At 55.0% G+C, this 14,696-nt stretch overlaps 1 protein-coding gene across 11 annotated transcripts in view; it reads left to right on the forward strand.

Annotated features, from left to right (window-relative positions):
- The window catches only part of COL27A1 (collagen type XXVII alpha 1 chain), a 186,264-nt gene that overhangs the window by 108,679 nt on the left and 62,889 nt on the right, over nucleotides 1-14,696 (forward strand). For all 11 annotated transcript variants that reach the window (XR_014247868.1, XR_014247869.1, XM_082403739.1 and 8 more), the window contains 7 exons: nucleotides 4,271-4,324; nucleotides 4,991-5,035; nucleotides 8,258-8,311; nucleotides 9,583-9,636; nucleotides 10,273-10,326; nucleotides 13,145-13,198; nucleotides 13,347-13,400. Coding sequence is in view for 9 of the 11 variants with exons in the window: in XM_082403739.1 (XP_082259865.1) it covers nucleotides 4,271-4,324; nucleotides 4,991-5,035; nucleotides 8,258-8,311; nucleotides 9,583-9,636; nucleotides 10,273-10,326; nucleotides 13,145-13,198; nucleotides 13,347-13,400 (369 nt within the window). In the remaining 2 variants the exon portion in view is untranslated. The remainder of the gene's footprint in view (nucleotides 1-4,270; nucleotides 4,325-4,990; nucleotides 5,036-8,257; nucleotides 8,312-9,582; nucleotides 9,637-10,272; nucleotides 10,327-13,144; nucleotides 13,199-13,346; nucleotides 13,401-14,696) is intronic.

Consider the following 14,696-nt stretch of genomic DNA (forward strand, 5'->3'; position numbering starts at 1 on the left):
CAATCTCATAAGCCGCTGGTGGCCCTCTGCAGAGACAGCCTTGAAACAGCCCCCTTTGAGTAATTGAAACCCTTTGGCTGGGCTTCAAGCAAAGTGTGCCTGTTTCCAGAATCTGCTCAACAAAGAAAATTTCTGTCTTTTTTATTTTGAGTGACACAAAGGGAATTTTGGCTTCTCCATTTAATGAGACCCAAAGAATATGTGATCTGACCAAATGCCAGCATGTGGGATATAGTGGACAAGTCTACCATACTCTGTTACTAAATGATCATCTGGCTTTGTTTCTTTGTCTAGAAATCAAGGTCAGGAACCCCACTAGCTGGCATTTACCAAACCCTCGTGTGCTGGGTCCTGTGCTAGGTATTTAATTATCATAGCAGGCCTCTGAGTGGGAAGTGGGATTACAATTGTAGAGTCAAGGAAACCGAGGCTCAGAGAGGCTGAAGCACCTGCCCGAGGTCACCCAGCTGTTGCTGGAGCTCAGCCTGTGTTTACAGCTCGTGCACTTCACCGCTGCACCTAGTTCCACACAACTTCTGTGCTGAATGGAGAGAGTATGTGAGAGTGTGGACTGGGCAGTGCCAGCGGCTGTTCTGTGTGAGAGATGGTGCTTATTAAGACCACACAGGAGCCGGGACTGGCCACAGCTCCCAGGTCCTGTCCCCAGGCTGCTGACCCCCTATCGGAGTTTCTGGAAAGAGGTCTTGTTGCCTTAAAAGGCAGTTCCAGGGAACACTGTGGCCAGATTTTAACCTAGAGGGTTTGTAAATGAGAGTAGTGTGCAGGCTTCTTTTTCACCCACTGATTTAGCCACTTTTACTGAGGGCTTCCTCTGGGGCATGGGACAGGCAGTGGCCACATAGGCACCCACGTCAGTGGTCATGGGTATGGAACAGGCCATGAGTGAAAGCCACGTCAGGCTCAGACATGATGGCAGGGGCCTGACCTGGCCTGTGGGGTCAGGGAAGTGATGCTGGTGGTGAGGGCAGAGGACAATGTGAACTCAGGGCGGAGCACTGAGTATAGGAAGCAGTGGCCAAGGATGGCCCAGCTGCAGAGGAACAGCAGGGCAGGAAGGTAAGGCATGTGCGAGGGAGGGAGGGAGCTCTGCCAGCACCCGTGAGGGTGGGTGATGGGAGCCCCCTAGATTTTCTTTCAGGAGTCCTGGGCAAACGCCAGCCTGGATGCCTGCTGGCACATGGGACGCCAGAGTGGGACTCTTGCCTGTTTTTGAATCTCAAGCCTGTCCTCACACCCTGTCACTTATGAGTGAGCGCAATGAGGAAAGGAATCCTGGGGTCCTTTATTGGAGTAAACAGAGTCAATCCCAGGCTTGTGAGCATGGTCTGTAGGGCCAAGATGGACAGACATACCTGTTCTGTCCCTGCCTATGTCCCCTGCTTGTTGCGTAGTCTTGGGTTAGCTGCTTCACCTCACTCTGAGCCTCGGTTTTCTCATCTGTGAAATGGAATGGCACTAATGATGGTGCTGACCTCATGGGGTTACTGTGAGCAGTTGGTGAGTGTCTGAACAGAGCTGATGAGACTGGGAAGTATCCGGGGTGGTGCCTGGCACACAGTAGGAGCTCCTTCAGTGGTCACAGATGTGGTTGGTTGGTTGTGTTCTTGGTGGGAGTCAACGAGATGAAGGGCAAAGTGTGTGGAGCAGGATCTGGGAGTTTAGGCAAACATGGAAACAGGTTCCAGATTACGGGCATTACTCACTGTTCTTTCTCGTGGGACGTGATATTGCGTGTCACTTGGCCAAGCTGCCCACGACAGTATCGAGCGCGGAGCAGACTGGTATCTGCAGGCTGAACTGGGGGGAATGTGGCCTGAGGTTTTCTCTGTTCTCCCCCAAATGCTTTTATAGTCCAATGTGGGGATCCTGCCCACATGAAGAAGAGCTGCCCTGAGCAAGCGGCCACCTTCTCTCCGTGTGCCCTACAGCCAGAGCCCCTTTTCCACGGGTTCTTGGGTGGGCTGCCACGCTGGCCCTCGCCTCCACCACACACAGACCCCCTTGGAGGGGCTCACAGGGGTGACACGCACACGCCGAGCTGTGTGGTACCTACATGGGCGTCAGTCGGGCCTGTACTGGATTCACCCTCCACACAACAAGCCGCCGTCAGGTCTGGAGCGGGGAAGAGGGAGCCTGTGCTCCCGGAGCTGCTGGCTGGTCCTCTCTGCTCGGGGCCCCGGCCCCCACTGGAGCCAACTGCGCTAGCAGGGCCTAGACTGTTTATTTGTGCACCACGGGGAACGCTGGGTGGCCACCCCTTGCTCCCTTCCTCCAGGAAGAGAGAGGGAGCCGCAGCCAAAGCCTCCTGCTGAAATGCTCTTCTCTGAGGGGCTGGCTTGCCTTCACTCCAGCCTCTCCCTGGCCAGCGATCCTGGCTTCTCCTCTCCAAAGATTACTTCAGAATTGCTTAGAAGCTCTGGGGAACAGACTGCCTGGTGTGAATCCCAGCTCTGCCCAGCTCTGTGATTTGCCCAAGCCCTCGCCTCTCAGAGCCTCAGTTTCCTCATCTGTAAAATGGGGAGAGTAGCAGACGGACCACGAAGGGCTGTCGTGAGGAGTAACGGAGTTGAGGCATGTGAAGTGCGTAACACGGTGCTTACCAGCCAGTGTCGTTTGTATTGCTATTATCACCTGTTAAACTGAGAGCTCGCTTTCTTAATAGGATTACTTGATGGGAACTGAAAGCAGAGTTCCTTGGCAAAGGCTCAGCGAGGTTTGGTTTGACGCAATCAGGTGGGTTCAGGGAGGCGGGGGGTGAGAATCTGCATTGCCTCAGCCAGGCCTTGCCGTTGCCGTCTGTGCGCTCCGCGTGTTTCCCTCTGTCTCTCTCCTGGGGGCATTCCACTGCACGGGCTCCTCGGTCCGTCCGTCCGCAGGAGTCAGCAGGAATGTGACATTTCATTCTCTGCCGGCCTCCCTCTGAGCTGTCTCCAGGCAGCTCCCACAGGAACCCGTTCTTGAACCTGGCCACCTGGAGCAGCCTTTGTTCCTCAGTGCTTCAGCGCATTGGTCAGGGGCCTCTGTGGAGCCTGATTCAGGGATGTGGGAAACTGAGGCCCAGAGAGGTGAAGCACATTGACTGGGCTCACACAGCAGCCAGACACTCAGATCAGTCACAGAGGATGGACAAGGGAGAGAAGAGGTTATTTCAGGGGCTCCCTTTCTCTGGGGGAGGGCTTAATGTGATGGCTGTGGCTGAGGGCAGTGGTGATGGGGGAGGGCAGGAAGTGAGGAGGAGACTTCAGGGAAAGAGGGTGGGCTTGTTTAGAGAAAATCCACTCACCCCTTCCCTTTAGACCAGGGTTTCTCACCTCAACGCTATTGACATTTGAGCCAGCTAATTCTTTGCTATGGGGCCTCCACCCACGAGATGCCAGTGGCACCTCTTCGGTTGTAACCACCAAAAATGCCTCCAGGCAGTGCCAAGTACTGTATACATGTAAGTCAATTACTTCTCCAAACAACTCTAGGAAGCTCAGAGTATTAGTCCCTGTTTTAGATGAGGGAACTGAGGCACGGAGAGGTTAACCCCCGAAATCGCACAGTGAGTGAGCAGCAGAGGAGAGGTGGGACGGGTGGTCTGGCCTCGACATACACTCACTGCCTCCCGGCCTTGCCCCAGCCCTCAGTGAAGGGCCCCCCGTGAAGGGAACGTGACTCTCCAGGGTCTAGGAACTCCGCTGCTCCCGCCTTGGACAGTCTGATCTGATCTGATGCTGGGTCTCCAGCCTGTGGTCCAGGACCTACCCGCTGATCTTAGTGTCCTACAGGGTCCATCTGCACCTCGGGTGTCTGTGATTGACAGCCCCACTCCTTCCTTGCTGCTGTCCCAAGGAGGTGGCCCCGCTTCTGGAAGCAGAAAGTTCCTGCCCCTCACTAAGCTAGAGGAGTCGAAGCCTCTGTGTGTGCTTATTTAACCCTCACAACAGCTTTCAGGGAGAGGGATCATTGTCCCCATTTTATAGATCAGGAGATCGAGGTCCACAGAAGCCCAGTGAAATGCCCTGAGTCCCTTAACTAGTATGGGATGTAAAGAATCTAATATGAGGTGGAAAGGAGTGGTGAAAGGGGCAGCAATCAAGAAATGAACTTGGGAGAGGTCCTCTGTGAAATTTACTCTGGTACTTCAGTGGAGGTGAACGTGCCTAATTACAAGATCAACCCAGAGGGGCTGCGTCCTCGAAATCCTTCCCAGGCCAGCCTCCTGTGAGCCACCTCTCATGGCGTCCTCTTCTCATTCTCTTCCCAGGGCGACATGGGAGCATTGGGTCCAATTGGCTACCCAGGACCCAAGGGCATGAAGGTAAACAAGAGCTGTCCCTTAATTCGAGTCTCATCACAGCTGGGCACCCCCTGACTCATTTCAGCCCAGAAGGAAGGCTACCCTGATACGGTGTTGGGGGGCATTCAGAGGGGGGCTGGGGTGGAACGTGGCAGATCAGGGGCTCAGTGCTTCTCAGTCCTGAGAGCTGGTCATCGTCTGCATGTCATTTATGCCAGACATCTTCATTGGACAGCAGTCCTCCAGCTGAGCATGAGTCAGACTTGGTTCTGGACTTCAGGGCACTGAAAGTCCAGTGGGGGACATCACCAGGAGCACAGAAATTCTATATAATGGCAAGCCAGTGAGTTCAGGACATCCCTGAGTGGGATGGGCATGCAGGAGAAAGGTGGGCTAAAATTGCCCAGACCACGTTCCAGGGATGATTCCATTTGGCCAACAAGCGTGTGTCACGGCTCATGAAGCCCATCTCTCCCCATTGGCACCCTTCTCCCCTGGATGTGTCCAGAGCACTGCGATTCACAAGTCAACCTCCCCTTCTCATGATCCTTCAATCCACACCACTGCCCTCTGGGCTGGGGCCTCCAGCACAGGGTCTTGCAGCAAGCCAGTGGGTTTACGCCAGGGCTCTTGACTTGTGGGGTTTTGAACCTCCCTCACAGCTGAACCCTGGCCTCTGTCTTGCAGGGACTGATGGGAAACGTGGGGGAACCCGGACTGAAAGGTGATAAGGTGATCTGAATACTCCCTTATTGCACTGTGTTTTGTCTGCATGCGAACCCCCTCAGCCTCGACGCTGCTGCTGATTTCTTGCCAGGTCCTCTCCCCTGCACTCTTACTGCCTCCCCTCTGGACCCGCTAAATCTGCGCTACCCAGCTTCTTCCTTGTGACTCTGGGTGGGACCCAGGCAGATGGTTCTGGAGGCACGCAGACCTTGGCAGACAGAGTATGGGGGGGCTCTTGAGACCCGGGTCGGGGGTAGGGTATGGCAGGTCTCCGAATTTGGGGAGCAAAGCTGAGGCCAAAGCCACAGAACACGGGGTGGGCGGGGAGGAGCGGTGCTGAGATGATGGGCCCCAGGGCAGGGCTGATGGGGGGTCCAGAGACCCCTCCCAGGCGTAGGAGGAAACAGATGCGCGTCAGCCGCCCAGACGAGAACGGGGAGCCCCATCCCAGAGTCTGAAAATGCAACGGAAAAGCCAGGACGGGCCCCTGAGCTCCCACCTGCTTTCCTGCCAGCTGCCACGTGCCCTCCGCAGCCCTGCTGCTGAACTGACCCCGGGCCAAACCAGAGCTGGAGGTGGGTAGGTGGGACCCTGGGGCCCAGCGTGGGGCAGCACCTGGCCTGGGTCCTGCAGCATCTGAGCCAGGAGACGTGGAGGGCAGGGAGTGGTGCCCCTGTGCTCTGCCCTGTGGCCATCTCCCTGCCCTCCCCTCTGCCTCAGGGAGTGTGGGAGAGCTTCTGGCAGCCTCCCAGGTTCTATAAACCTGAGCCGATAAGAGCTGCTCAGCTGCTCCCGGGGCCAGGCTGCCTGTGCACCTGTCTTCAGATGACTCTGCTCCTCCTAAATCCGAGGAACAGGAACAGGTACCGGCGCTGGGCCCCCTCCGAGCTCTCTGCAGGGCTTAGCCCGCGTGTCCTCCACCCCTCTGTGAGATAGGAAGCTTGCCGAGCACAGACAGCTGGTAAGTAGTGTCAGGATTTGAACCCAGGCACTGCCGACAGAGACCTCCACCACGAAGCAAGACTGAGGTCGGAAGGGCAGAGCCAGTGAGGCCCTTAGAGGTCACCTCCTCCAGTGCCTACATTTCACAGCCGGGGAAGCAGACCCAAAGAGGAGAAGATATGCATCGAAGGAAACTCAGTGATCTGTTGGAGCCAGCCCAGACCCTGGACTCAGAAAGTTAGAGCTGCTGGGCAGAAATGGGTACCCCAGATTGTCTCACCCACTCCCACCCCTAGGTACCTGGCCATGCCGTGCTCAGCCCAGTCTTCTCATCTGTTTCCCCCTTTCCCATCTCCTCCCGTCATGCCCAAGCCTCCAGCTGCAGCTCCCTCTGCCTCGCCGACTCAGCTCTGCCCCCTGGCTCTGCCCTGCTGACTTTGCTAAGCCCCCCCTCTTCCACGGCCCTCCCTCTGGAGATGCAGGGGCTTTCTGTTGGAGGTGGGGCTTCCCCACAGCTACCTGTTTACCCTGCATTGTGAGTCATCAGTACTCTGGAAATGTTGAAGTCATGGAGGAGGGGAAGGAAGTGGGGGAAATAGGAGTGTAGGCAGGGAGCTTTTTATAGGCCCTTTGCAGAGCTGGCCTCCAGCTCACTGTTTCTTCAGGAACATGGCAATCAATGTGTTACATAGAACTCGGCTGGCTTGCTGACTGGTGGTGCCTGGGACATTGAGAGAGGTGAAAGCACTGGAAAAAAAAAAAAAAAAAGAGGAGAAAATTATTTTCCTGCTCGTAGATCTCAGGAAAATCAAATAAGTCTTCAGCGTTGAAAAAAAAGAAAAATAAGAAAAGCAAAAGAAATCTCTTTTCTGCCCCTTTGGCTGGGGCAGGGTCTTAATATTTCGGGGGGCAGGGTTCTGATCAGCCCCTCTTCACTCCCACCCTACCCCCTGGCCCTCCCCTGGGATGATGGAGCCACCCCTTCATGTTCCATGGTCATCCTGCCCAGAATCCCAGATTGTCCATGACCCAGCCTGGCCTCAGTCCCACTTACAACCACCTGGCTCCCTCTCTCCCCATGGTGACACCTTCTGGAACCCAGGCTCCTGCTCCAGGCCCAGCTTTCTCCAAATCCATTGTCCTGATTTCTTAGGTGCCTTTGAAACTTTTTTTTTTAAACCATCTTTACTCCTCCTTTGGACATTTTTTAAAAATGTTCCTTGGTTCCTAAAATTCTGGGATATTGTACAAGATTTTCCAAACTGGAAAAACCAAAGTAAGTTGAAATTTTTTTTTATTTAAAAAAAAAATTCTGGCTTTTGTTCTACCAAGGAAGTTCTGCTGGATCATGGCCTTAGCTCACGACATGAGTTCTCTAAGATTCTCCATTCTTCCTGGGTTTTTCTCCCCATTCCTCCAACTGCTCCCGGGGCTGTGAATGTTTTCTGAGTCCTGGGGCCAATGTACCAACATGGAAAGCTGGAAATGATGAGGGCTGTGTGAGACAGTTCCAGCTCCAAGGAGAAACATCTCCCAATCTGGTTCTGCGACAGCTCATTTACCCGGATGTGGCTGAATACAGGGAGGGACTAGAAGAGGCCTCCGACAGCCAGAATCAGTGTCACCAAGCCCATGCAGTGTGTCATCTTAGAAAAGAAACACCCAGACCTAACTCGAGACCAGTTTACTCGCTGTTTACACATAGTCTTAAGTAGCCAGGTGCTCTGGTTTCTCATGCTATAGCTGATTAAAAGCAGCTAATTAGCAGTAGACCGAAGCAGATTGCTGGCATAGAAACTCCCACAGAAGGACAAAATGACAGCTCACAGCCTGGCGGTGAAAAATATCAAGCAACAGATGCACTCAGAACCCTCAGTGGTGCGGGGCCACTGTCCAGGCTGCACGCTCCTCTGTGTGACATCAGCTGATGATGAAGAGGTTGAAAGATCAAGGCACAGCTCCTTTGACCCTCAAGTGTCTGTTCTCCCGACAAGGCCAGGTGACATTGGGCAGTTTAGTTTCTGTTAGTGGAATGTTCAGCCACCTGAGCAACCCCAGGCAGACCTGCACATAAGCTGGCTCTGTCCCCCACAGGGCCTACCTTCCCCACCCAGGGCAGGGCAGGGCTGGGAGCTGCCCTTTTCTCTAACAAGGCTGCTGCTGGGCAGATCGACTTTAGGAACAGCCTCAGCAAAGCTGTACCCTCCCAGTGGGTCTGGATGTCGGGGAGACTTCCAGAACCCACCGTGGTCTCCATCGTAACCTTCTTTGCTGGTGTGTATTTAGGGTGAACAAGGGGTTCCGGGTGTGTCAGGAGATACCGGATTCCAAGGAGACAAGGTAATTGCAGCAGATTTGCCCCCTGCCCCCTGCCCTGCCCTTCTCTGGCTCTGGCTTCCTTCCCAGGGCCTGTCAAGGGCCAGGACCCGCCTGTAGGATGGCTTCCTTTCACACAATCCTGTCTTCTCCATCCTCCGTCTACCCTCTCATTGTCTCTTCCCTGGGCTTTACAATGGCCTCCTGACTTCTTCCCAGGCCCCAGCCTCTTCGCTCCCAGTCTGTCTTCCTCACCGCCACAAAATTGTCCTGAGGGCCCAGCTCTGCCCTGTGCTCACAGCCCATCCATGGCTCCCCACTGCCCCCAGAGTGGCGTCCTGGCTCCTCGCCCCGGCAGCTGGACCCCCAGTGCACAGGACACTCTGACACTTTCCTGCCGCTCGCCCTTCTAGCCCTGTGCTCCAGCCCCACTGACCTGCCCTCTGCACCTCAAGTTTGCACACACTGCTGCCCAGCCGGGCACACCCTCCGACCAGCCCGTGCACGGCCCAGCCCCGCCGCAGAACCCCGCGTGGATGCCATTTTCTCTACCTGCTCAGGAAGTGGCCATTCCCTTCTCTGCCATTCTCATTCCCTGCCCATCACCTGCGGTAGCACATTTCTCCCCTGGTTGATGGGGATTTGTGCTCAGCCCCCCTGCCAGACAGCAGGTTCCCAAGGATAGGGCCCCCGGCTGGCCCAGAGGAGCTCAGCTTAGGGTCCTACACAGAATGGTGAACATTTAAGACACATCTGAGTGAGTAGCTGGCCTGACTGACTGAGGAACCCAGGCAGCCTGCCGAGGCCGGCTCCTCTTTGCCTGTGTCCGGCACCATGTGGCCACATCTGGACCTCACCCAGCCAGTCAACGAGACCCAGATGTTGGCCAGCTCTGCCTCTTCCTCTCCCCTCCCTCCTGGCTGGCCCGTCCTGACCCAGCCTCAGTGTCTCCGGGTTGCGAGCCACGCAGGCCTGGTTGCCTCTCCAGCTGGGCCCCAGGCTCCAGACTTCCCCGGGCATCAAGGGCGCTTCAGTGCTTGCTTGGAGGCCCAGGGTCCCGGGTTCCAGGATGACCTGGTGAGGACAGGAGCTGCTGTTTCACCTTTGCATCCCCGGGCCCCAGCCTATAGGGCTGCCAAGCTGGAACTTGCAAGCAGGGAAAAGGACTGGGGAGCTCATCCTCCCCCTAAAAGTGGATGTTCTCCAAGCCTCAGGCCGGCGAGGATGACCAAGCAGCCGTTCATCTGGCCATTTCCGGCCCTTACTAACCCCAGTTTGCTCTGCATCTTTTTCAGGGGAGCCAGGGATTGCCAGGGTTCCCAGGCGCACGGGGGAAGCCAGGGCCTGTGGTAAGTACCTTCTGCTCTGAGATCCCCAACCTCACACTCTCCAAATGGTCATGGAATGTGGCCAGAGATGCTTTCACATCCAGGATCTCCTTTCCTCTCGCAGCAGCTCTGGGAGGCGAATAGAGCAGAGCAGAAATGGAGATTCACCCATTTTACAGATGAGGACACTGAGGCCCAGAGGGGCAGGAGTACACCCAGCGTCATAGATAGGCATCAGTCACTGGCAGACCTCTGGTGAGAATCAGGGCTCCCAATGTCTTGTAAATAATAGTAACATTATTAATAATAGCAGTGGGTGTCATTTATTTATTGAATGTTACTGTGCATCAGATCCTTCCTGTGCTATACCTCTCTGAAGTCTGCCAACAACCCCAGGAGTTAGAGACTTACTATTGCTCCCATTTTGCAGATGGGGAAAGTGAGGTTCCGAGGTGAAGTGACTTGCCCTAGATCCTGTGGCTAGCAAGTGTAGGAGATGGGGTTTGAACCGTAGCTCCTTGCAGTTATCTAGGCAGATTTCACTCATATCCTCCTGAGTTTTCCAACCACCCCCAGCCAGGGGGCTAATACAGGGGATCCAGGGAAGGTAGACCCTCACTTAGCCCTGCCTCCGCCACAATCTCTTCTCTTCCATAGGGCAAAGTTGGAGACAAAGGATCCGTTGGGTTTCCTGGGCCCCCTGGACCCGAGGTATGTAATACCCTATTTCTCTGTGTCTGGCTGCTACTGGGACTGGGTGTTGTGCTTGGGAAGCCAAGGCTCAGAGACAGGGAGAGACTTGCCTGAGGTCACACAGCAGATGAGAGATGGGGCTGAGAATAGAAATTCCTTTTCTGCCTCTGTGCCTCCCGGCTTCCCTAGAGGCTCTCAAAGGCAGTGGGGCAGAAGCTGGCCTCAGATAGCCTCCCCAGCTTCGTAGCCGCCTTTACAGTTTCCAGAAACAAACATCAGGAAAACCCTCTGAGCTCCACTGCCTCGACCCTTCACGGGAGCTCCCCACGTTCTCTACCCTGAGGTTTGAGGCATCCAACCCGTCTGAGCCCTGGAACTTTTCTAACTGCCCACAGCCACCCTGGAGAAGTGCCGGGCTCACGACTCACAGGGATGGGGAGCAGGAGACAAGTGTAAAATTCTGGTGTTTGAATGGAGAAGGAGAAATAATGGAGGATGGTTAAAGCAATTAACATAACAACTCTAGTTGAGTCAGTAGAACCTGAGAGTTTCTGATACATGTGATAACGAGCACAGGTATGTTGAACGTTCATCAGCTGGCATTTATGTGCAAAGGAGCGAGGCAGCTAGTCGAGCCCCTTTTGCTCTACCCCGACCCCACCCCAAACCCCAGTACGGGGACCAGCTCTGGAGAACAGGGTGGACAGTGGTAGGGCTACTGTCTGTCTCAGGGGGTCTAGGTCCTCCCTAGCCACCACCCCACCTCTACACACCTCCCTGGCCTGGGGCCTTGCACATTCATAAGGTCTCAGAGACAGAAGTCTAGTTCTGCCGGGTTCTCCAGATCCCTCCAAAGATCACTCCTGGTATCGCCCGGATGGATGAGAGAGTGTTTCCTGAAAGCTACAAGTTCTACTTTGCACTCTGTTGACTTTGGCCATGACACAGTCCTATCTTTAGACAAATGGACTTGGCCTCTCTTCCATGGACCTGGTTCCTTCCCCTGGTCACTGTGGAAAAAGACTTTTCTGAGAGTCCGGGTTTCCCAGCAGTCTGGCCAGTGCGGGTGGAAAGCCTGCTGCCTCACATTTATTAGGCACCTCCTCATGCCAGGAGGCTGCGTAGTATCTTCGGGATGAGAACTGGTTGAATGGTCACCGCAACCAGTGAGGGAGATATTGCTACCACCATTTACAGATGAGGGAACTGAGTCACAGAGCAGGGGAGTGACCTCCTCAGGGTCACTCTGCTACTTGTAGCAGAGAAGGTCTTTATTTGCTCTTTGGCTCCCTCCTGGGTCCCTGGACAGACGGGGGTGGGGTCTTCCTCCCCCATCTTTGTGTTCTGTTTGGATTGGCGGACTCAGTATCCAGAAGATGGCTTGGCTCAGCTGAAGACAGAAGCTGACGAGCATGTCAGCGCCTTCCCGGGTCTTTGCCTCTTTTCGGCGACCGACCGTGGGTGCAGCTCCAGCTCCCTAGCCCCCGTGTGAATTAACTCTTTCACTCATCAGTGGGTCCGATCTGTGTGAGTGCTAGAATTTGATCAGGATCCTGACCTTCAAGTTCTCCCTGGAGACAGGCCCACCCCAGGCAGACTTGTTTTGTTTTCCCAGGACACAGGACCCAAAACCCTTTGGAATGCAGATTTTTATTGAGTGCTTACCAGGTGCCAAATACTGAACTAAGCGCTGCGCTCACCTTATTCTCTTTAAGCCTCGGAACAGCCCTGTTAGATGATTTTATGATCGCCATTTTAGAGGTGAGGAAGCCGAGGCCCAGAGAGGCTTAGAAACCTGTCCGGGGTCACACAGTGAGTCGGAGCAGAATGGGACTTTGAGTCTTTCAATTTGAAGAAAAAGACATGGGGCTTTAGCTCCATGTGTGTTAGCTCCAAATTCAGGACCATTCTTGCCTTTGCTAATGAGAAGAGTGAGAGAATGCTTGAGCTGGAATTTAATGGGAGTTACCAAAAGCTCAAAAGAGGAAGGGGAAAAAGCCACTTACAAAGGCGAAGTGGGGGAACATTCTGATCTCAGGGATTCATATGAGAAGGCTTTGGTTTCTGGCTGGCAGAAAACTGAGGGAGTAGTGGGTCTGCCCTGAAAGCAAATGGGGTTCTAGGCTGAATTAACAGAGGTATTACACCTAGAACAAGGAAGGGGATGTTCGTATACTGGCCTGTGCTGGTCAGTTCACACCCAGAGAAGCATGGGTGTCCTAGTGATCACCAACATTGGAAGCTGGGCAGTTGGAGGAAGCCAGACTGAGGGGCCCCGGGCCCCTGACTAGAAGCCGTGGAAGGGACAGAGAAGGGCAGGCCTTTTCTGTTGGGGAAGGGAGGAGATTCTGCTCCGTGTCAGGAAGAAGCTTCCATTGTACAGTCATCCATCTAGTAAATCTCAGTGGGAATTTCAGCTTCCGATATGAGCTGAGATTTACTAGATCAGTCCTTTTCAAGCCTTTCAAAGTCACAAGAAACCCAGAACATAGAGGATCCCTGCAGTAAAGGATGGCACCTCTCAGAGCAGAGGACGGCTGGCTCTGAGGCCCTGGCTGCCCCAGGCTTAGGACTTGGGAAAGTCTGGATTAGACGAACTTGTATGTGCTTGTTCCTGTGCTAAGACCTTCCTGCCTTGTCTTCCTTAATTTTCTCAGCACCTCTCTGAAGTGTAGGGGCTGATTCTTTGTTTTTGAACTGTGATAACTGACTGCCCAGTGTCACATCCCCTGCAGGAGGAGATGGAAACCCAGCTCGGTCCCCCTCTAAGACCCATGGTCTTAGCATTTCCCTTCAGAGTCCCCCTGGGTCACTTCTGCTCTCTGCTTCCCTTCAGGGATTTCCCGGAGACATTGGCCCCCCTGGGGACAACGGCCCAGAAGGCATGAAGGTGAGTCCCTGCCCAGGGGAGCTCCAGTTGATGAGGATGACAACTCTGGAAACCATGGGCCTGCTTCCAAGCCAGCAGGAGTCTTGCCAGCCTGTGATGGAGAAGGAGGTGCCGCCTCTGAGACCCCTTTTTGTTCCCTTCTCACCAGGGTAAGCCTGGAGCTCGAGGCCTGCCGGGACCCCGTGGGCAGCTGGGGCCAGAGGTGAGACCGTCTGGCCCTGCCCCCTGCCCATCCCTCCCAGCTCCCAGCCTGCTCTTTCCTGGGTCCTGGAGGCCTTAGATGAGGGCCAGGGCCCCTCAGTCAGGAGACACAGGGCCCAGGGCCACCTCAGGCTTGCCCTCCAGCTCACCCTTTACAGCCCTGCCCCGTGACCTTTCCAGGGTCCTTCTCTGCCCCAGCCTGACTGGCGGGTCACGCCCACCACGGCAGCCCCCTTGCCCTGGGGTTTTCTCTCTCAGAGCTGCCGCCACTGCTCCTGGTCACAGTAGCACAGTTTATTGGGGTATTGATACGGGAGGGAAGGAATCGTCGGCTAACGTGAGGGCCTGAATCTCAGGGGGATAAAGACACTACATCGGGTCCCATAGTTAGTGGCAGGCAGCATTAGGATTCCAACCCAGGTCTGCTGAACCCAAAGCCCATGGCATAGACCCTATAACTTCTGGGCTCCTGGGGGCTGCCTCCGGCCTCCCCAGAGAGTGACATGACTTGTGCAGCTAGTAGGTGGCAGAGTGAAGATGTGCTTATTGACTCATTCATGATGAAGGGGATTGACAAGTTCTCTGGGCCTGTTGGAGCATCAGGTGGAGGGCTGTTGGATGCCTCACGGGCTGGTCCCAGGTTTTTCCCGTGCCCGAGGCCCTCCACTGCACACCTTGGCCTCAGGCCTCGGGTCCCCCATGACACACAGCCCTGGGTGAGGGTGCAGGAGGCCCAGACTCACCACGACCACAGGCAGGCATCTGGCTGACATGGATCCCTTCTCAGGCTCGTTCCGGGTCTGGCATGCCAGACAGGCCAGTCTGGAGGCTGCCTGAGCCTGTGGGAGGGTCTGAGGCATCTCTACGGGCGGGAAGCGGGAAGGAGGGTGGGAGGAAAAGACGGCACGAGCCCCGTGCTTCCATCTACACTCAATGTTACCACGTTACCACTCATATGCCTGCCACTTGCTCATGTCTTCATTGATTCATCTGTCCACTCATACATTCATTCGGTCCTCCATCTCTTCCCTCTCTTGTGCCCACCTCCCAGCCTTCATGCACCACACACCCACTAGACCCTGGGCACACTCATCCTGAGTGATGTCGGGGGGCATGGCTTCAAAAAAGAATGAGACATCGTGGCTCTCCTCCAGGAACTCAACTTAGGCTACTCATCAGAGTTTAGGATGATCCTCTCTGCCCTGCACCCTTTTACAGGTGGGGAAACTGAGGCACAGTGAGGGTAAGTTCTTTCACCGAGGAAATGGCAGAGCTCAGAATAGAGCCCGTATCTTTG

The sequence above is a fragment of the Balaenoptera borealis genome (assembly GCF_965194805.1).
Source record: "Balaenoptera borealis genome assembly, chromosome: 8".
NCBI classification, from domain to species: domain Eukaryota; kingdom Metazoa; phylum Chordata; class Mammalia; order Artiodactyla; family Balaenopteridae; genus Balaenoptera; species Balaenoptera borealis.